The sequence below is a fragment of the Epinephelus fuscoguttatus genome, linkage group LG14 (assembly GCF_011397635.1).
Source record: "Epinephelus fuscoguttatus linkage group LG14, E.fuscoguttatus.final_Chr_v1".
Classification (NCBI taxonomy): domain Eukaryota; kingdom Metazoa; phylum Chordata; class Actinopteri; order Perciformes; family Serranidae; genus Epinephelus; species Epinephelus fuscoguttatus.
In genome coordinates, this window is record NC_064765.1 from 27,651,574 (window position 1) to 27,674,664 (window position 23,091).

Below are 23,091 nucleotides of genomic sequence, written 5' to 3' on the forward strand. Positions count from 1 at the left end.
GTTATCTTTATACATCCACGTGAAGAGGACCCACTCTGTATGTAGACTTAAACAGCTCATTCTAAGGTAACGAAAACACAACAATTCTTATTTTCAGGTGATTATAAACAAATAAAAACATAGTTATAGGCTACCTTTTCTGTCTATAGATGCCTATACACCGGACTTTTAAGTGAACATGAACAGCTCCAAAATGTTGAAACAAAACCAAGACTTCACAGTTCAGTGTATTCTTTTTTTAATAGCTTGTTTTCACATTTTAATCTTCTATTGTATCTTGATAGTGAACTATGGTTCTAAGATAATACATGTATGCACTGACACAATCCTACAACAAACTGTATAGTTAACGTGTGGAGTCACAAAGCAGTGGACGTGCCAAAATGTTTTGAGTTATCCATTTGAAATACGTCACAGTATTGTCTCTGCATTGGCTTTGAGAATGAGAGCAGGGTGACATCATGGGTCAGGCACACAAGGAGAGGCTTATTGCAGAAGTAGGCCATTGTCCCAAGTCACACTGCAAAGTCCTAATCTCCAGACAGACAGACAGACGGACAGTGACCTCAGAGAGGCATCTGGAATATCTCTGCTCACTCTTCAGCAGCATCAAAGTTGATGTTGAACAAACTAAAATTACAGTTTATGTTCCATGTTTGACATAGATCAGCCCAGGCATTAGAAATACTGAAATCTAGTTCATGCTTGTGTCTTGTTTGAGCTTGGTGTGCGATTTATGATGTTTCAAGCAATAACCATCTGTAAAATAGTACATGTACTTAGTGACCACTTCTGAAGTATTTTCCAGTTTTTCTTAGAGAAATGGAGACTGCATTGTCAACGATTACAACACTTCTAACATCTCCCTATAGTCCTTGTTCTGCAAGGCTAAATGGAAAACATCTAGTCAGTACATGTGCTGCTGCAGGTCATTCGATGAATCCTTTCTGCTTGAGGCTTTATGCTATCAAATTTTAGTTCCTGAGTAGTGTAACAGACATGTTTAAATCATTGTCTCGGACATTAAGGCTGGGTGATGTAAACATTTTTGACTGCATATAAAACTGCAATATATGACGTAATGATCCCAGTGTCGCTAAAATTAATTATTCATCAGGCCATGTGATAATAACCCTGATTTAATGTATTTTTTATGATATAATCTTGAAATTTTGTGGATTCTTAACATGAAACAGTTTCTTCTTTTACATTCTAAAAAAATCCATAATGATGTGAAATCAAACTGGACTTAATATTAATGGAATTAAAACTGTTTAGCATCAACAACACTGTATTGTTGGGTTGGTAGACCTTTACCCAAGGACGGAGTAAATCAAATATTTAGCTATGAAGTGAGAAATACAATCAGCTTATTTCATAGAAGCTATTTTGACATGCCATAGTAGGAAAAGCACAGGTGTAAATGATAAAATAAAAGATGATTGGTTCCACTTAGCTGTTTCAGTTTCATGGTATTGTACAAGCAGGCTCACTGTCATTCTGCCATGGCTCTCCAGGTCACCTTAATAGAACAGAGCAATCATTTATGTTATTATTAACACTTTTGCTTTTCTCACATTGACAAGCCTGTGAAAAATGCCTATTACTGTCCCCATTGCTCTTCTCTTCTAGCAATATTTTCTAGAGTGTGATGCATAGTTCTCTTAACATATTGAAACCCCATAGACCTTTTTCACGGCAGACATTTTGACACGTCAGAGTAGGAGCAACACAGGTGTGTTCAATGACACTAATGACAGCTGCGTTACACTTAGGGGAGACCCTGGTATTGTCCATGTTGGCTAAATGTTACTAGCTTACTGGGACACTGAATGGAACTCAGCCATCCTTAATGTTATCAATTTCACCTGTGCTTTTTCTACTGACACAAGTCAAAATGTCTGCTGTGAAAAAGGTCCATTGTACTGGTGCAGTGAATACAGAAAACATGTCTTTCTGCGGAGAGGTCCCAGGTGAGGCTCAGCTACACCTCTCTTCTGGAGCTGGTAGGGATTCAGTCTCATGCCAGTGAGGCCTTTAGCAGGGCGCTTGCCGTCAAGGGGAATTGGACACTGGCCTTTACAGTGAAGGACAGTTGTCCTAATCACGACAACCACTTTGCTGCCCTTTTACGCTGTGTTTGTTTGCACTGTCACCCTGCAGACACATTCTCTACATCGTGGGTCTTATGGTTGACTAGTCAGATGAGGTGGCAGCGGGGTCAGCCATGCACAGGACTGGAAAGTGAGAGTGACATTACAGCTGGGGAAAGTCAGGAGTGAGAGCTGGCTGTAAATAGCCACTGGACCTGGGAATGAGGGGGATCACAAGGTATATTTAGAAGGAGGGGGACCGTCTGTGTTCTTGCTTGGGTTATTTTGAGAAGCAGCTTGGTTAGATGTTTTGCTGGACCCAGTCTGTGTCTCTTGATTTTAGCTTAGGTGGACTGGGAAGCTCTCATGGAGATCAACAAGAAAGAGGATAAAGGAGAAGATGACAGTGAGTGCTGGTTGGTTTGGAAGCTTTTAGGCTCAGTGTTGCCTTTCCAGGCCTAGGCCTATGTGTATGTTTGTGCTTGTACAGTAGTTCAACCTCTTAATATTTCTGCCCAGCCTCCCAGCCTCGTATTTTCCATTTTTATAATGTCTGAAGTGTAATTTATAAAGTGCTTCAAGATGAGGCTAGGTAAGCACATATTCACCATAAACCTATATGTGTTTTAAAGTTTGTAGAAAAACTAAAAATCATCACACAAGCTTAGTTGTTTTGGCAGTGGAAATTTTCTTTGACTCAAAAGCAGACTTTCTTGTCTGTTATCCTTAGGCCTAAATATCAGATGATCTTGTTGGTTTGACAGTTTAAATTTGTTGTTCTTAAGCATTATTCATTAATATACTCCCATTAATTTGTTTTTCTTAGCCAAGTACCCCCTGTTCTATTGCAAAACATTTTTGGTAGGAACCCACAAACCTAAACGGGAATGTTATTGCGTGTGCTTTTGCAAGTGACAGTTTAGAAAATTGATGATTGCATTTTTAAAAAAAAAATGAATATAAAATGTGGCTTTTCAAGCTTACATTTACATTTTATTGAAGTTATTTTAGTATGATTATTTTAGGAATTGTGCATGAATGATTTTTCAATTCACATTTAAAAAAAAAAACAAAAAAAACTCAGGTACCCACACCCTCATTTAAGAAACACAGGTATAGATGTATAGCCATACTGCACATAATCACATTATACCTCAGTATGTAGGCTATGTCACTCTTCCTTTTGTATGAAATGTGCACAGCATCACATTATGATAATATTGCAGTTTTAATTGTCCTGTACTGTGTGATAGTTGCAACTTCAGTGTTGCACTTGGATGCTGCAATATACTACAGAATCACGGGAGGACTAACATGAGTATAAACATTATTAAGGTTGTTGGCACTGTGATGTATTACTGCCTATATATATTTTTATCTAACCAGTATAATGCACCTTGAGATTTATTCAGACCCAATTTTCTGAGTAATATACAGTTATGTAGGCTCCCTTCAGAGGAAAATTGAGAAGCTCACTGTTTTAGTGGGATGGTTCTGACTGCTTTGTAAAAATTAGACCAACTTGTGTCTCAGAATAGGTCTTCTAATATTGTTCTTGCCACAGGCCCTGAGGGGGAGATGACAAAGGAGGATGTTTCAGAGCCTGTTGAGGGACACACTGTGCTGGGCTGGGCCTCCTCCCATCAGCGACCGGTTATCCACCAGGTGGCCTCCGCACCCATGCCCAGTGACTGTGGTGAGGATCCACACACATGCACACATTTGGTACATCCATGCAGTGGAGCTGTGTGACATTTCAGGTGAATTAACATGCTCACTGCAGTACTTAATGGACTGCGGTTGTAACAGCTCAAGGCTATGACTGGAATTTAGGAACATTTTTGACCATGCAGTTAAAATAATGATCAGCTGACGACATACTAAAAACTTTATCAGTGAGTTATGATTGCTGAGTGTTTGATTAGTCCACGGCTATGTGAGCCTAATCAAGATTCATGCGGTAATAATAATCAATGATGATGATGATTATCCTGACGGGGTGAGATATCAAAGTCCTGAAACTGCACTCAATAACTGTGCTGACCGATGATTTCAGTTTAATAACGGCAGATATCTATTTCTTGCTCATCGTTTATTATTACAATCATATCACAGCATCATTTTAATTGTGAGTGGTTAAAACAGAGTTTGATGGCTTAAGTTAACACAAAGATAACACATTACTTTCAGATCTTTAAATAGGTGAATATTTTAGTTTTAGTTTTTGTTATCTCATGCAGTCCAATGTGTTTGTATACAGCTTAACAAATGATTGATTTGTTTTTAAACAGGTAATCAGTACATCAATTGTAATAAGATGGAGTGCTGACATACAATCAGTTTTTCATCCCCAGGATCTAATGAATGAAATCATGTGGTCATTAGTCACACAAATGGCTCTCAAATTGACCCTCTTTTATATGTAATGCAGTCAGTAAGGCAAAAGCAAAAGGTTTGATGCTGGTTAAATTATAAGCGTTGGTATTCACTGTGAAAGGCCAAGCCTATTTGTTTTCAGCCTCAGTCGGGCTCTCTAATGCTTCATTTGGTTCACGGCATGCCATCCGCTGTCACATCTGATTTCATTCGCCTCTGCAAGCACAGCAAGGGCATTTCCCAAGATTACTAATTTGATTGAATCGATTGAGCGGTGTGTTGCAGAAAGTTAATGTATGTCTGTGCTGCAGAGTTTCACTCATGCTCTCTTCACGTGCGTACACTGGTGAAAAGAAAAACGAGGCTTTGAGTTCCCACCTGAAAGGTTCATGGTGAATTACATAACAATTAAAGTGTGTGTCTGTCATTTTTGTCATCTCACCGCTTCCAGAGTTCTCCTTCTTTGACCCCAGTGAGCCACAGTGCAAGGAGGTTCTTCTGGATCCCAGCACCACCATACCAGAGCTGTTCGCTGTCCTCAGGCAGTGGGTGCCCCAGGTCCAGAAGAACATCGACCTCATCGGCAATGAGGTGACGCCATCCAGCATTTTTTATTGTCTATGAACTATGATACAAAATCTTCTCTGTGTGTAAAAGTCACTGTTCACAACTCTACTATTTGAATTATTCGCATGTCAATAGAAGATGCTAGATACAAACTATAATAACTGAAAACACTAGAATACTTTAGAATAAAATAAACCTCAGCCAAACCACCCCCAAACCTCCACGCAGTGTTACACAAAATAGCTGCAATGCAGTAAATTGTGCAGGGAAGCACTTGTCTCAAGGGTAAAAGCAGGAGATTATTTTCTCTCACTCTCACTTAATAACTGCTACCCTTGAGAAATAAATGCCTCGTTTCGATGTCAGTTTGCGCAACAATTCTGAACCAAATTTAAAGGTGAGCAGAGTTATGAGAGGCCCAGCTTACTTGTCATTCATCAGACACCCCCCCCCCCTCCGAGTATCACTTTAATATTTCTGCACAGTGACACTGGCGGTCCTTAGTGTCCTTAGTGACACAATGCAGATCTTGTCTTTGTACAGATCCTAAAAAGAGGCTGTGGTGTGAATGATCGAGACGGTCTCACGGATATGAGCCTCCTGCACTATTGCTGCAAGGCCGGGGCCCCAGGCATCGGTAAGTATCAACAAGGGTGTTGAATAAACACTCTCAGCTGAACTGTGAAAGTGTATACACATGTACTCTGTCTTGTCTTTGTGTTAATTCATCTTGCTACTCTGACTACTGAACAGAATCCTGTATGATCTGGTTAGCTCTGCCATTCATCATATTTCTCCTTTAACGAATACTTCAATCCCCAAATGATTACTTGTATATCAATAAATCACCCCATGTTGTACTGAATTCATTAAAAAAATGGTTTTCTCACATGTCTCCACCGTGAACGAAGAATCCAAAAACAGAGAAAATTCTTCCTGAGTTGAACTCATAGGGGACCTTGTTTAACAACAGCAAGCTATATCAAAACTAGGGTTGGGATCCGGATCCGGTTCTTTTTTGGAACCGGGTCCAAAGTTCCGGTTCCGGAACCGGTTCCATCACATTTGGCATAACAGTGCCTGCAAACGGTTCCTAGATTGTCATGTGCATTTCTGACCGAGCCCGACATTATCTAATCACTAAAGCACTGATTTTGTGTCACACAGTTATCATGGTTACAGGCTATTTAACAGGCTGGGCATGTGCCGTTGGTGCTCCGGAGAGGGAGACCTCCGTGTTTGAGACGGGAGCGGGAGGCGGGAGGTCCGACGCTTCCAGCGAGGGGAGGGAAGACATATAACAAAATAAGATAAAATAGGAGACACCTGTCTCCCTCTTTTATTTTATTTTCAGCGTTTAATCAAGGCGGAGGCTGGCGGCGGGAGGTCCGCTTCCAGCGAGGGGAGCAGTAGAAGCAAACAGCCAGTGTGTCTGTGTGTGTTATGTTCAGGTGTTGTCACGTAAATAACAGTGGCCAAACATGAATGCATATAAGTATTTTTTATTACATTGCTGTGGTTAATTTAAGGTAATAGTGTTACTGTAGAAATCAGAGAATCACTTTTTGTTGTTACATATTCTCAGGGAGATGATACAGGCTCTAAATCTGAAATACACACCATACACAAATGTGTATTTTCATCTAATTGTACTGTGCAACAGTTAGAATAAAGTTTTTGTATTTTATGATTGCATTTGTGTTTATTATATACTTGTTTAAGTATAGCAAGTATAATGAATATAATGTAGGAATCGGTAAGAGGAATCGGTAAGGAATCGGACTGTTAAGGAATTGGTAAGGAATCGGAATCGTTAAAATCCTAGAGTCCCAACCCTCATCAAAACATCAGTTTACAAACTATCACACAACTTGTTCAGTATAATCCAAGTCTCAATTATCAAGTCGTTCACTCAGCCCTTTCTGACTGGGAACTGAAACTTTTTGTGTTTTTGTAAAAATAATTTTACCTCATTGAACACACTAGCTACTGGTGTACTGCTGCCTCGATCAATTTGTTTGTTTGTGTTATTGTGTTACTTTGTTGAATCCCACCTAACGCCCAAATCACACAGTAACACAAACTAACTGATGGAGACAGCGTGAGGCTGGCAGCACTGGTGTTCAGTGAGCTAAAATAACTCTTTTTGTCAGTGGAGTCTAGCTTTGAAGAGAGCAAAGTTTAACTTTCAATTGCGTTTTAAGTAGTAAGGAAAATGTATTTGGGAAGTACTGAGCATACAACTGGTCAAATGAGACTTGGATTATACTGCATGAGTTGTGTGAGAATTTGTCAACAGATTTGATATGCTGTTGTTAAACACACAACCCTTTGACTTCAATTCATCAAGAATTTTCTCTGTTTTTGGATTCTTCGTTGACCATGGGGGCATGGGCTAAGTAAGTGATACACAAATGATCACTTTGAGAATGAAGTATTTCTTTCAGGGAAACTGGAACATTGTCTCGACGCTAGTTAGCCAGTTAGCACATTAAAAACAATTCGGTGTTGAAAGAACAAAGGATATTTACTGTGTGCCAGTGAACAATCACACAAACCATCAGGAATCGTTAAGAGCTCAATCACTAAAGAAGAAAGACCTTACCATTTGTAGCACGTTTGTTTTGGTTTAACTCCCTCCATTTCTCCTCTCGGGTGCTGAGCTGCCGATCAGAGTGTTTTTATTCACCAACGGGCTTCGCTGTTGCTTATGCCGATTCAGCACACTGAATCAGTGGGGAAAAAAAAGGTGATGGGGGTAAAGGGGCAACAGTGTCGGACACACTGCACCAGTGAGTGTGGCAGACACTCACCAACTGTCCAACTTTGACCAACTGCCGACCATCAGCTTGATGTGTCAGGGCCTTTGAACACAGTCTGTAGAAATGACATACTGTCTGTTACTACATCTTCCCTCCACACACACACACACACTCACACACACATATATACTTGTATCCCTCCTGTGTTCCTCAGGTGATGCAGAGACAGCAGCCAGCTTTGCCCGCCAGCTCCTTGCCCTGGGTGCTGATCCCAACCTTCGCTCACGATGGACTAACATGAGGGCCCTGCACTATGCTGCTTACTTTGACGTGCCCCAGCTTCTTCGGGTGGTGCTGCAGGCCTCCCAGCCTGGAGGTGAGAGCAGAGCTGCAGATAAGAGAGAGGGGCATTCAGTACAGGGCAAACATTTCTATTTTCATAACCAGCTGCAGTGGCAATTAAGGCCTGAGTAATTTGTCTTTTTCCTGTGGTACACATACTGAGTTGCCAGCTTATTAGGTGTACCCACTGTGGCTACCTTCAGTCCAATCCAACATCCCTGCAATGCAGCCTGGCTTTATTTTCACATTCAGTTTTTTGCTGTAGATGTCAGTCAAAGAGGTTACAGTATGTGGTAAGGTTTTTCTAACTTTTGTCCACCTTTTATGTCAGTGTACTGCTCTGGAGTGTATCTACTGGCAACACATTGGATACAGAAGACGACGTTGCACCTTGGTAGATAGACTTGGACAGCAACAGCAGGGGTTTACTGCAGATTGTTTACATGTTTTTTTAATTATCACTCATTTCACACAAGTATGGAGTCCAATTTATAGAAATCACTGCTCACCAGATAAAGCCTTGTTGATGATGCTGGAGCCAAGGCGCAACAAAGTATATCAGGAAAAGTTCTGTGCACTGCAGCCTGTGTTGAAGAAGATTCCTGACCCAAAGCTTGCCTCAGCAAATGAATACTGCACAGATAGGAATGTGTTGATGTCTTTCTTGTCACCACACACATATGTATGGTCAAATCCCTGCAGGGCAAACACTGCTATGTAGGTATGCTTGTTAAAGTATGGGCCTAATATTTAAAATGTTGTTTTTTACTATTCCTTTTCTCATATATTGGTCATTTATAGCAGGCTGCTCAGCTAGGTTTTTGTAATAGATTATATTTTGTTGTGTTGCAGTATTTTGCAGTTCAGTCCTATTAATTTATGATTTAAATTATTTACATAAGAATTAAAAACTAATGCTTTTTTAAGTCCAGGCTTGGTGAGTCTTGGTGAGCCTGTGGACATTACTGTGCTTGTGATACAACACGTGATGTTTGTCTCCTCTAGTAAAACAGCTGGTTGAGCTGCAGTTAGCAGAGAGACAACACCTGAAAACAGAATTTACTGGCCAAATCATGTAGTGTACACAATTATGAATAGTTTTATTGTATGTATGTAAATGTTGTCACAGCTAATAGTTTGCAGAAATATGTTCATTTTATCACAATTTAGCATTGTACATCAAAAATCTGCCTTATATAACAAACGTGTCCCTAGGGAGATCAAATGATCCTTTATGGTTATATGCTAGGGGTTATTTGTTACTGGTTATTAGCTGTGAAAAATAAAATCTTGATACATATTCAGCTTGTGTACATTTGAAAGCAGTAATGCCAAAGTGCACTCTTTAGATTCACCAGATATGTATGATAAATATGGAAAGTGATTGTGGCTACTGAACAACAGGAGCTGATTAATTTGTTCATGAGTATTGTAGTAAACACTTGATAGGGCAACATCACAGACCCGCTCACAGCATGCAAATATAATAAATATCTGAGAGACCAGGAAAAATAGAAGGGCCCTCTGCACAGTCACAGTTGCAGTATGGACCACCTTTGGCCCTGATAACAGCTGTCAGATGCTGTAACGAGTCGACTCAGCAATGGACCTGGGATCTGTTTCCAGGTGCAGGTTAGCTGAGGTATCTGGATTACTGATGTATTTTCTCCGTCAGCTTGTGCTGCAGTTTTGAGGTTTTGCGGTTCTGGGTTTTACTCAGCAAATCTAAGTTAACTCTTTAAACTCAGTAAACCTGATTCACAGATAAACTCTCTGTATTGTGATACTTCTTTTACATTAATTAACCAGGACATCTTGTTTTCTGGTCTATTCATTAAACACCTTTGAGATTCCAGTCTAAAAAAAGCCCAACAACTCTGCTGTCATGCTGGACCCAGCGCCATCATCATGTCAAATCAAGTCTGGCAAATTTAGCTGTAAATCTGTTCTCCGAATCTGTTTCAAGTACAAAGTGTGATGGAGTTCATTTTTTAATGTAGCAATACTTACACAAATTCTGCAGGGGTGGGAGTTTAAGTGATGGTCAAAAATGCTTCATCTCATTAAGTGTGAAAAATCCTCATGATTACTCCTTTTTTTTTTTTGTAGAGGTAGATGCCACCTGCAGTGACTTTGACTTTGGCACCGCCCTGCACATCGCTGCGTCCAACCTGTGCATATCAGCTGTCAAATGTCTCCTGGAGCTGGGAGCCAACCCTGCTTTCAGGGTAAGTTACATTGTTCTTGCACAACCCTAAATAATAATTTCTGTATTTAACCATCACAAGAGCACTGCCTTTCTCCTGACATCTCTTTAAATTACAAGCCCTCACTGCTGCTCCACGCAAAGGTTCTGCTATCTTTACTGCTGATGAGCATGTTTGTAACTTGAAAACGGTAGAGAGACAGTATCGTGACCCACAGTCACTCTTAATGACTCCATATTTTTCTTTCTCAAATATGAAAATACATTTTCTTTTTGTTGAGCAACATTATGAGTTCATTTTAGTTCATTAAAGTGTGTTCTGGTTGCTTTGGCTTATTTATTACTTGTGTGACACATAATCCTGTCTAACACATTACTTGATTATTTCTTCTTCATTGGATATACAGCATATTTCAGTGTGGTTGTTCATTGTTGTCTGCCCCCTGTCTGTATCTATAAAGGGTAACACAATACAGGACTAAGATCTCCGGCTGCTAATTATTATTTGAATTGTTTGTTATTCTCTTAGTTCTTTAAGTTAAGTTGATTATTAAGTTTATACAGTAAACTGTGTCATTAAAGGTGACATCATTCATTTGTTTGTTTTGTGCAGCCTTCCAAAACCCAAAAGTATTATCTTTATAATGCTGTAAATTAAAAAAACAAATCCCTACATTCGAGAGCCTGTTGATCAGTTTGCAAATCAATTAAATGACTTATTATTTAGCACTACAAAATCACCGTATGTAATGCAGTCCAATACAACAGCACAAACTGCAGTCCTAAAAAAAAAACAACTGCTATGTTATTGAGCATTTTTGACAGTCTCAGCAAAAAGTGTTTTTTTTTTTTTTTTTTTTTACAGCTGTTATATTGGATTTCATTAGACTGTGGGTGTTCGTGATACTCCTCACACCCTCTGTATTTGCTCACAGATGTCATCAGTCAGGACTCCCTGGAAATAAAAAATTCACTCCCACAACTCTTCCCACCATCAAATTTACAAAGCCTCTTTTATGTGATTCAAGCTCTTTTACAGAATTTCATTGATGTGATGGAGACCTTTGTAAAAGCAAGTCCTTGAGCTCTGTTAAATGTAACAGATTGCAGCTTTTAAGTTGCTCTCTCAGGCCTCACGTTTATTCCATTTCAAATTTGTAGGGTTTTTGTTTCACATTTTCTTTTTGGCATTTTCTGACTCAGCTGGCAGATCACAACCTCAAAGGCAACTGTTTGCCATACAAATTTACCAGAAATGTTTTGCACAGATCTACCACTTGAACACCTCTCAGTGCTCAGTCTGTCTGCCTTGTGCCTCTCAAGTCATATAAAGCCTCTGTTGAGATGTTTGCTGGCAGCCTTGATCAACTGTTACCTTGAATAGAAGGTTGTACAGCAGATTCCCAGTAGATGGGGATGTGGCACAAGCTTCAACCCATACTAGAATTTGCGAGCTTTAGTGTGCCATTATAATCGTTTATATTGAACAGAATTTTTTTTTCCAGGTGCATTAAAGCTGTTTCTGAACAGAAATGGTGCCTGTTCTTTGCGTGCATTAATTTTCCCACTGGAGGTCACTAAAGCACTGCACACCATAATCCAGTTATTCCCTTGCCTAAAGATGAGTACAGAAGCTCTATATCTTTTATTGTGTGAATGCCAAGCTTGGAGAGCATGTAAAGGCTGGTTGATATTAACCAGATTGTTTTTTTTTTTTGTTTTTTTTTTTTTACCTTTTTATTTAGAGATCTTCTGTGTTAGAGGAATGTGTTCCTTATTGTGCCAAGCAAAAGTTTAACTCCACTGGGAGGATATTATTTTCTGTCTGCTTTATTATTTAAGGTTCATCAAGTCTTTGCTGTTGCTTATTAGCCTCAGAGTAATGTTGCATCTGCTATACAAGTGCTGATATTGCTATTTCTTTTTTCCCCTAGTCATCCTCTTGGTCGTTTGAAAGAACCAATATGTTCCCTGTGACCAAACCTATTTTAGTTGAGGTATACAGTAGACTATTCATGTGGTCGTATCAAAGTTATAGCATTAATTAGACTAATTTGATTATTACTCAAGAGAGTACACTGTAAAATGCAGAGACACACAGAGAAAAGCATCTTTTAAGCTGGAGTGCAGGACTTTTATATATATAAATGAACGTTCGTTCCAGTCAAGCCCTTGCCAAACAAGATCATACACTGTTGATGAAGCCTATCGCTGCCAGGGAAAGCTCTCTGTATTTCTCAGTAAACAAGAGTTTTGATGTCAGGTGTCTGTAGCAGCTTTCATTAGCAGGTGATCTGGAAGTGATGTATTTTACATCAACCAGCAAAAATTTAAAGGGGAGAGATTAATTGTTTTTTTGGGTTTTTTTTTTTGTCGTTTTTTTACATTCGATTTTTTTAGTTTTCCCTGTCTTTTCCTATTTGTCACCACACTGCTTTCTATAATTGTGTGACTTATAAGTTTTCCTCTGATACTATATATGACAGTTTTGAAAAGATTTAAAAAGGGAAGGGTTGAGAGAACAAAGGGACAGAGCAGCAGCTAAGACTATGGCAGAAGCTATAGTGGGGGATCCTAAGAAGCGTTCACGAAGTCTGGGGAGGATGTTCCAGATGATAAAAAGAAACTTGGCATTTAGAGAAAGGTTTAAAGTCAAATAAAGACTTGAAGAGAGCTCTCCAGATAGCTGGGGAGATGCGGTGAGCTCACCTGCAGCTATGCGTTAAAGGCACACATCGACAGTATTTGTGTAATAACTCTCACTGCCAGAGGGGCAGTTCAACACTCCAGCTTTAATGGTATACTATGCAGGAATTTTCGACTACTTTCTGTACACTGTATCACCAGCGAAAGTGAAAGCTAATCTCAGATTCAATCTGCTTGGCGATTTGCTTTATTTCAGCCCCACGTCTGCGATCTTCGTCGCACACTGTGCCCAGGACCGTCCCGACATCAACAAAATAAGAAGAAAATGATCAAATACAGGCAGAGGGCAGGCTTTCTGCAGATACATACACTGCCACCCTTCTAGTGGGTCATAAGTGATGGTTGAGATGGATTTCTTTTGTATGAGTCTATTTTTTTTTTAAATCCTGCATAATATACCTTAAAAATCTCTTTCCCCTTTGAGTTAAGGTCAGACTTTGAAGTGGTATATTTTGACATTTCTCCTCTCTGGCTCAGCAGCAGAGATTCATCACAGCAAACCTTGAGTTTGAGCAAAGTTTTTTTTTATAAAACGATGTCAAAATAAATGTTGCTGGCCTTTCATGCTCCCATTACCTCAGATCTAATGGCTTAATAACCATGGCAACTCATTATACTTTTATTTAGAAGCACGTTGTTGTGGTGGATTGCTTGCCTGAATGTTCCAGTTTCACATTTTAAAGTGAGCCACTGTTGCAAGTTGGTATGTGCTGGATTTTTGGTGGGCAGAGTGAAGTCGTCCCCATCAAATTTTGCTGGTAGGTAAAGCTCCCATGAGCTTTATGCTGATGCTGCAAGTGTTGTTGGAGACTTACAGTATGCTATGACTTTGTAAGTTAAATGGATAAATCAAAGTTGAGTTCTGTCAGCCATGCATTTTAGGAAGAAATTCACTTTTATTTAAACTACAACCCCAATTCCAAGAAAGTTGGGACACTCTGAAACAAAATGCAATGATCTGTTAATCCTTTTTGACCCTTATTCAACTGAACACAGTACAAGGACAAGATATTAAATGTTCAAACTGATAAACTTGATTGTTTTTTGTAAATATACACTCATTCTGAATTTGATGCCTGCAACACATTACTGAAAAGTTGGGACAGGAATACGTTACCCATTGTGTTACATCACCTCTTCTTTTAACAATGCTCAGTAAGCGTTTGGAAACTGTGGACAGCACTTGCTGAAGTTTTGAGAATGAAATTCTCTCCCATTCTTATTTGATATACGACTTCTGTCGCTCAACAGTCCAAGGTCTCCATTGTAATATTTTGTGCTTCATTTTGAATGGCAGTCATGTCTGTACTGCAAACAGACCAGTCTAGTACCTGCACTCTTTTACTTTGAAGCCATGCAGTTGTAACGTGCAGAATGTGGCTTGGAATTGTCTTGCTGGGATAAGTAGGGATGTCCCTGAAAAAGACGTTGTCTGAATGGCAGCATATGTTGCTTCAAAACCTGTATGTACCTTTCAGTGTTTATGGTGCCTTCGCAGATATGCAAGTTACCCATGATGCCATGGGTTCTAACACACCTCTATAACATCACAGAATCTGCCTTTGAACTTTGGTAACAGTATAGGTGGTCTATTTCCTCTTTAGCCCAGAGGACACAACGTCAGTGGTTTCCAAAAACAATCAGAAGTCATGGCTATTCATTGTTTGGTTTTTTAGCCTTGCCCCTTGCCCTGTTTTGGATCACACTGTACAGATATTCTGTCCTCTGCAGGTAATTAATTAATAGTGGACAAGCCATTAGCTGTTTGCTGCAGTATAGACTCAAAATAGACCCCAGAGTTTCACTATCACCTCTCTGACAAGGTGTTGTCAAAAATTCAACATCATTTCCACAAGTACAGGATCAATTTCAGGGCTGCCGTAAGGCATGGTTTTAATTGTCCAACTGTTCCTATAAATTCCTAACCTGGTGTGAATTTAAATCCTCAAATGTAATACAGTACGTGTATGGCCTCTGTGGAGTTGGCAAAACCTTTTGTCACATGTCTGCAAGTCTGGAAGTTTGAATATTATGTAAAAGAAAAAACCCATTTCAATACACTTTCAAAAAAGTATACGAGTCGACAATGAACTGAAGATTTCTTTCCTTGAACCAGTCTTGTAAAATAGTGTCTTAAAAGGCCGCACACAAAGCAGCACAGACTCATTGAAGCCACTGTTACAGATTAAGTGGTGTGTACATTGGCTCAGTGTAACAACATGTGAACAACAGGCCTTGGTAATGAAAGACAAGCTCCTTTTTGATGTTTATCAAAGGCCAGTCATTTTCTTGCTGGAGGGGATGGCAAACGCTAGTGCGCCTCAGTTACTCCAGCACAGTGGTGCAGATAGAGGTCCCCTCCTTTGTCACGCTGTCTCCCTCTAACTTCACTTACACTAGGGCTTGCTGACTCGGCCTGTCTCACCTCTCCCTGACTCTGGTCTCTTTGATTCACTTGTCTAAACTTCCATGTTGTGTGCCTGCTGATCAGCTGCTTTGAAACACACAGAGGGGGGATTTAGTTCTGGGAGCAGAGATGAGATTAAAGATTCTGTTAAGCCCAGCATCCTCATTACAGAAATGATAACTAAACTTTTTGATAAGGGAAGCAAAAATAAAAGTTTTATTTTTTTGATGTCCAAGCAGCCTGTCGTGAGGTTGATACCACACTTGATATTTATCAATATTGATCATTTATATTACATTTTCTTGGCATGCTGGCAAATTTAAAAAAAAACAAAAAACATGTTGGATGAAATTCACTTTGTATTCATCGTTTTATCATCGATCATCTTTGCTTTTTCCTCGTCTCTTCCTACAGAATGAAAAAGGGCAGTGCCCAGCAGATGTGGTGCCTGACCCCCTCGACATGCCCTTGGAGATGGCGGATGCAGCCGCTGTGGCCAAAGAGCTCCGGACTCTATTGAGACAGGCTTTACCCAGACCCAGCTCCCCTCTGCCCCTCACATTGCCAGCCCAGTCCCTTCCTGTTCTCTCCGATAAGGCCAGAATACAGCTTGCCAGCATGGGGATCCGACTAGGTGACCGTGTGGTGATAGCTGGACAGAAGGTGTGTGGTAAGGTCACTATCAAAAGGCAACAAGTATGAATATCTTCATTAATCCTTTGATTGTAGCATTTCCAGACTTACCTTAATATGTAAAAACATATATTCTTTTTTTTCTTTTGCCATATCTCAAAGTGATGCAGTAGATGTTTCCAAACCTGATGATTAGCTGAATTCAAATGAGAGTACATTTCTCTAGTTACAGGCAGAACCTCTGTGAAATAAACTGATGCCTAGCAGCAGTGAGTGAGTGCTGCGATTATTGCATTCTACCAACAGTGAAAGTGTATCGCTCATCTTAACAGAGCTCCACACTTAGAGTAAACATCAGTGTTACCTGCATTTTTCACTGAGAGGGCTGAAAGGTATACTATGCAGGAATTGTTGGTTACTGTTCGTAAACGCAACATTCACGCTTGGCCTCTCCTTTCCTACACTGCTTGTACGAACACTGCAAGCCACTTTCCTACTTTAGGAACGATAAATTTGTTGTAATGGAAAAGTCTTTGCCAGGGTCCAGAGCTTTGAATCCACCCAGTCTAACGAGTTTGAGTTGAATGATTCATCTGCCGTCATGACATGAAACAGTGGTGTCTCAGCTGAAATAAAAAACAACCACTGACCGCTGCGGTGGGACTTGATTAGCCAGTCAACGCCATGCTTGGGACTAACTCTGTTATCAAGTGTTGTCAAGTGGTAAGCTGGAACCTATGAGGAGTAACAGTGACAGCAATGGCGAGCACTGTAAACAAGAGCTGTTCTCAAGCTGTCCTCTTAATATCGCCCTGATGTCGTAGTTTGTTTTACTTTGCTTTGCTTCACCCTTAAAACTCTCTCATAACAGATATGCTGGCATCACCACGCATCAGAGTGGACTTTATATGATAGATTTAGGCGGAAACATTAGTCTTTATTTATTTATTTATTTTATCTTGATTTGTTTTATGAGGTTTTATTGGTGATTTTATTACGTTTTATTGTTTTATTTTATCATGTGTTTTTAGAGAGGGATGTTTATATTTATTTAATTTATATTTGTGTATTTAACTTCCTTGCCTGTACAGCACTTTGGTCAACTGAGGTTGTTTTTAATGTGCTATAGAAATAAACTTGACTTGACTTGACTTTAGTGATTGGTTAGAGAAAATCTAATACACCTCTCCCATGTAAATTGGTTAGGGTGGATGCAATGTTGGACTGAAGATGGAAACAGTGTAACAAGCTGACAATTCTGTCTACAAGGCAAGGAAACCCAATGCTTGGGCGGCACCTACCTATCCAACAGAAAACAGGCCAACTCTGCGTTGCTCTTCATCCTCTCATTCAGTGCTTGCTAGCTAAAGTGAAGTTGAAATCCAGCCCCTGTTTCACTCTTGTTTGGAACAGGCTTTGTCAGCTTGGCATTTTGCCTCGCCATATTTACATTGTTTTTGCAAGTGCGTCTGATTTCGTAGCTTCTTCTTAGGTGTGCTGTTACTACCTGATTGCTACCTTTTGATTCAGTCCCTACCTACCTAATGGCTGAAGGCTCTGCACCCATAAATGTCCAGAACCACAACAGAATAAGAAGACACACACACTTCTAGTGGGTCATAAGTGATGATGGAGAGGGATTATTTTTGTATGAGTCCATTAATTGTTTGTTAGGAAAATCCTGCATAGTGTAAGTGTGGAGAGGTTCATACAATTCCAACCCATCCCTTTGTACAGGAGCCAGACCAGCCAGTATGAATCACTAATACAGAGACAAGAATGTGATCCCTCACTGGCTTCTCATCCAGGCTAAACTTGAAGCAAACAGACTGGGGACTGAACCCCAGTCCCTGCAGTTATACGAGTGTTCACATTAAAATTGTTTTTCTCTGTGTATCACTACAGAGACATTACAGGAGGGAGAGCAGACTCACTAATGCACACATAGCACAAATGCAGTTACTCAGCAGCACTGAGCAGACTTTTCTTTGCTTATGTGCATCAAATGGTTGGTTTTGAATTCCTGCCACATCCTTTTATAGAACTGGAAGAGAACGCACTGATCTTTCCTTCCACGGGATTATTGATTGAATTGATATGTCTTACAAACACCTACTGCAATCTACTAACAATTGTACCTAATATCATAGTGCACAACATAAATGGCCTGTAAAGCAATAACACATGAAAGGGATTTGTTCACAATCAGCATCGTGCCTACAGCCATATCGCATCAGTGCCATGCAGCTGTGCAGTGGTTTATCCTAAACAAAGACAAGCTTTGGCTAATTTTTTTTTTTTTTTTTTACAATTATTTCAGCCCTCGACAAAGAAAAAGTAGTTTCCAGTTGCTAAGCAACACCCTTTTGGCATCCTTCCAGCATTCAGGGTTATGTCTGACAGATAAATGTTGATGATATGCCAGAACGAACTGAGCATGTTCAAGTTCATCCAGCTCCTACTGTGATTCTGTTAAATGTATGGTAGCAGTGTTAGGAGTTTTATAAAGCTCAAATCCTTCTTTGCCTGTAGATCTTCCTCTTCTCTTAACTTTTTGTTGGTTAATTCTTTGTAACAGTGAAAAGCATTACCAGCTCAAGTGTTGGAAAATTGATAAATAAAGTGTAAACAAAGGAATACAGTGAAGTAGTCTATTCCACTATTGACCAGTCACCCTGTAATTACAGTATGAGTTTTAAAAATGAACTATAATGCGAACAGTTTATCCTTTGGCTGCATCAGATACTGTAGCGTTTATATGTTGGGTTTTTTTTAAGCTTTTGATGTTGGTCAGTTTTTTTCTTTCTTTTCTTTTTCTTTCTTTTTTTTTTTTTTAACACCACAGTGACATTTCAGTTTATTAAACCAGAACTTACCTGTGAATTTAGGCAAAGAAATTCACCCAATAACCAATTTATTTTTGCCCATTTTTGCTTTGTAATGCAAAGAAATACTTAAGTGTGGCTGCTCAGCCTCACCACCCAGCTCCAGTGTGGTGGTGTAAGCCATGTGTAATCCTTTTGACAACAAGCACACATTGAAAGCGGTGGAGATTAAGCCCCATAGGTGCAATAATTTACAGTTTTCTAACTATGTCCATGCCACAGTTGGACTTTGACAATTTGCTACACAGCGCTCCTGCTTCAAAATGCAATGAAAACCCCAGAAATCCGTGCAAAATTGAGCAAAACCGGCCTTTTTCCAATAACTGATATGTGCCTTTAGCCATCAGGCTGGCTGTGTGGGCCCAGTTCACCCTGAATTTGCCCAGTGATCTAACAAAGCACGTGAAAGAGACATCCACTGTGGTGCCAGTGGCACAAAATAACCAGACACCTCTGTTGAAGTCATTTGTGCTTCAACTTAACGAGTACGTGCTCAGGTGCTCAGTTGAGCAATTTCCATGACATCCTTTCTCTCATCACTTGCAGCTGACTTTGCACTTAACGTTGACATTTTCAGTCTCTGCCAAGAATCCCAAATACACGAGATTAATGTAACCAAAAGCCTGGAACTTTTTTGGGCACATGAACTCAGCAAAGTCTGAGGTTACTCCAATCCACAGTATGACTAATTATACTGCTAGTCTTTGCAGGTGCACCACTCATACAAAACATCCGACTTCATATTCCTGCCTAGTGTGTTGTATTTTTCATCATGATCGTGTCACAATAGTGGCATCAAATATTATCATATGTGCATCAATACTGGTTAGAAAAACACAGAATAAAACTGTGGTCTCCCAGCCATTTCTGTGAAAAAAATGAGACGACCTTTGCTTGTCTTGGAAACTGTTTAATCCACATTCCTTCTCCAAACATAGACACACTTAAGGTTTTCCATGTTAAGGCTCTGTCCTGTACTTTTTGCACTGGCACCATACTGGTACATACAGCATACTGGTATTTCAGCAACTTTGTTTGAGCCGGTGCTGTAAGCATGTGACAAGATTACTACTAGAGTAATGAATAATGACGAATAATGATATTCATAATAAAACCTAAAGGAAATGAGGTTGAGCTTCTTTACACTTCATGTCACCTCATAGACTGGACTGAAGACCCCAATTATGCAGCGACCACAAACCATTCATGTTGTAAAACGTGAACTTCCAGTTGACATGATGGTACATAATTTCTGAGTCTTAAGTTAAATGTTTAATAATAATGTTCAGTTACCTCTTGCAGTCTTTTGGCCAAGCTGCCACCCAGTGCACCATATCAAAGCTGCTTTTTTCAATATTACTTCAGTGCTACTGCTCTGGAGAAGTTAACTGGATCAGCCTCTGAGAGTCAAACATCCATCTTTACCATTTAAAAAGTAATCTCAGTGCCACAGTGTGCTCATAGTCCCACAGTCTCACTGTATAACAGATTAGGTACAGTTTCTGTGCAGTGGTACTTCTTGACACCTGTGGCATAAAACATTTTAATCATTCTAAAATTTTTGACAGAGATCCTGAAAAATTATGCTTATTAGAACAGAGTGTGTCGGTTTGTACTCTCTGGGCTGAGGTTTTTAATGAATTTGAAAGGAGCTTTGAAATTGTACAATTTCATTGAGTGTACAGCCGTAAGAGATAACACGGTGAAATGGTCAGAGTAAGCTACCTCTTAACACTTGTAAGGAAGTGTGAATTCTGAGACTGAAAACAACTTATTAAGCGAGTCGTCCCTGGCTCAGGGATGCGTATCTGAATTCGCTCCACCTGTCTTTCAAGGTGAACACCAGCTTTGAGGCTTTTCAGATTTACCATGTAGGTGCTCTACATGTACCTTTCAGATAAATCAAAGGCAGTTGGCTCTTTACACATGATGATGCTGCTGGTGTTAGTGCATAGTGGCGGAGGTTTTGTATTAGTCTACGATATCTTCTATGACTTGCACAGCAGTGTAGGTGAACTATGAGACAATAGGCCCCTGGGCTTGTTTGTTTTGCATCTCTTTGCAGTCGTTCTGTGTCTTTTTGGTGGTTTTGTTGTTGTTTTGCCCCTTTTGTAGTTTTTTTTTTGTCTCTTTGCAGTGCTTTGTGGTCTTTTTGTATCTTTGTGGTCATTTTAGTCTCTTCTTGGTCGGTACGGGTTAATTTGAGTGACATTTTGCAGGTGAATGCCTGAGGGGGGCCTGTTACTTTGGGCCCCTGGGCCTGTGCCTGGTAAGCTTGTTCAGTAATCCATCCATGCATGGCAATTTTCTGCGCACATTTTGAAGGGAATGTGCAATAGTGAAAATAACTAGGATAAGTAAGGATAAATTGAAAGCAGCAAGCATTAACGCGACAAGAACCTTCGAACACATCTGCCTTTCAAATTGCAAGCTCCAACTAGCATTTCCAACTTGAGTTATAAGTATAGTGTACTGTAAAATATGTTTTTTTCATTGCCAGTCTCTCCATGAAAGACTAATTGTCAGGTCCATTATATTGTACTGTATGACACGTCCATCTGTACATAAAGCAGCCCTGTGGTTCTTGACCCTTCATTTAGTTCAGTCAAGGAATGCTTACTGACGTGCTGCCAGCCATCGAGAGCTTAACATGGACCCAAGAGTATTTTGACGATTGCTTGTTCAACAGAACTACACTCATCATGGATGTTCAGTATCAGCTTTTGTTCAGAGTTTGCTTCATTGATTACACAGTAATGTTGACTGAAAGAAAACCATTGGCCACCATTATCAGTCCTACTTCTTCCCATCTAATCAGGGCCCTTAAATCCCTGTACACCTGAGTAATTGTTTTTTTGTGGTGGTCTGCTGTGAGCCCTTGCTGTATGGCCATCCAGACCACCTACACGTAGATGCAAACAGAAACATGTAGACGATAAGAAAATACTAATTCTAGGCCAGTCGGAAATTTGCTGTGAAAGAATGAGCCATTAATAGATTTTTGTGGTACGCTGAGAGCAGAATCACACTGTGCCAAGTTGTAGAGATTGGCTAATCAAAACTCTTATTATCTTTCTCGCTCTTTCTGGCACAGTCTTGTGCTTTGATTTCTATTTTCCCTTTTAATTGTTTGTCTCCTCTGCTGCTTTAGTTAACACATGCACATTGAAATGTTGTGAGTTTCTGCCCCTGACATAATGCATGGATGAAGATGTAATGATTTCACACACTGCTCGGTGCACTGGCCAGTTCTTTGACTTCATGTCTGGTTTTTGTTTCGCACACTGTGTTTATATCTGTTTTGACTTTCTGTGGTATATAATTATGTGCATGCAGGTTGGAACCCTGCGATTCTGTGGCAGCACTGAGTTCTCTGGAGGCCTCTGGGCCGGAGTGGAGCTGGACAAACCAGAGGGGAAGAACGATGGCTCGGTAGCAGGCGTTCAGTATTTCACCTGTCGAATCAAACATGGTAGGTCATGTCACAGCCGAGCACATTGACTGACCCACTTGCTCCATCAATTACTCCTACCGTTATTGACTTTATAGGACTTAATTGGTCCAATCAGGTTTTCAGTGGCACCTTATCTAACCCCAGGAAATTAAATCTGTCTTTTTTGTCAATTGTCAGTAAATTGGATGTGTTCAAGTTAGCATATCAAATGTGTCTTTTGCTGTTGTTTTATTCATGTGTCTTATTACTATGCTGTATACAATCTTTTTTCCACAGGAATCTTTGCCCCCCTCTCCAAGATAAGCAAACCTTTGGAAAGACATAAAGTCAGCACCAGAAAGACGTCTACACCCATACGCCCCCCTCGTCGCATTGACATGTCTCGCATCACCTCCAAAATAAACACAGGTAAAGAGCAAATTGCAAATGACTCGTAACACTTAACAAAACTGCTTAAGCAAAATCTGCCGTATGTGATCAACATGTAAAAAGGAAACCTGATACATCATTCAGGGATTGTAAGAACTGTTTGTTGAGAGAGCTAGGGATGGTTGAGCACTACTCCATCTGCGTCAGCGTGAGTCTCACAAGTTTTTGGAAGAATGAGTTTGCCTGCGGTGTTCTGGCACAAAGTGCTATAAATTAAAAAAGACTTGAAAT

General features: G+C 40.0%; 1 protein-coding gene across 5 annotated transcripts in view; it reads left to right on the forward strand.

Annotated features, from left to right (window-relative positions):
• The window catches only part of LOC125901260 (CAP-Gly domain-containing linker protein 4-like), a 47,365-nt gene that overhangs the window by 3,308 nt on the left and 20,966 nt on the right, over nucleotides 1-23,091 (forward strand). For 3 of the 5 annotated variants that reach the window (XM_049596828.1, XM_049596830.1, XM_049596832.1), the window contains exons 2-11: nucleotides 2,164-2,331; nucleotides 2,437-2,499; nucleotides 3,658-3,789; nucleotides 4,921-5,060; nucleotides 5,580-5,673; nucleotides 8,013-8,174; nucleotides 10,250-10,368; nucleotides 15,874-16,122; nucleotides 22,314-22,449; nucleotides 22,708-22,839. In XM_049596828.1, the coding sequence (XP_049452785.1) occupies nucleotides 2,460-2,499; nucleotides 3,658-3,789; nucleotides 4,921-5,060; nucleotides 5,580-5,673; nucleotides 8,013-8,174; nucleotides 10,250-10,368; nucleotides 15,874-16,122; nucleotides 22,314-22,449; nucleotides 22,708-22,839 (1,204 nt within the window). In that variant the 5' untranslated portion in view covers nucleotides 2,164-2,331; nucleotides 2,437-2,459. Of the gene's footprint in view, nucleotides 1-2,163; nucleotides 2,332-2,375; nucleotides 2,500-3,657; nucleotides 3,790-4,920; nucleotides 5,061-5,579; nucleotides 5,674-8,012; nucleotides 8,175-10,249; nucleotides 10,369-15,873; nucleotides 16,123-22,313; nucleotides 22,450-22,707; nucleotides 22,840-23,091 lie in introns of those variants that run through there. The other 2 variants (XM_049596829.1, XM_049596831.1) reach the window with 2 other exon arrangements.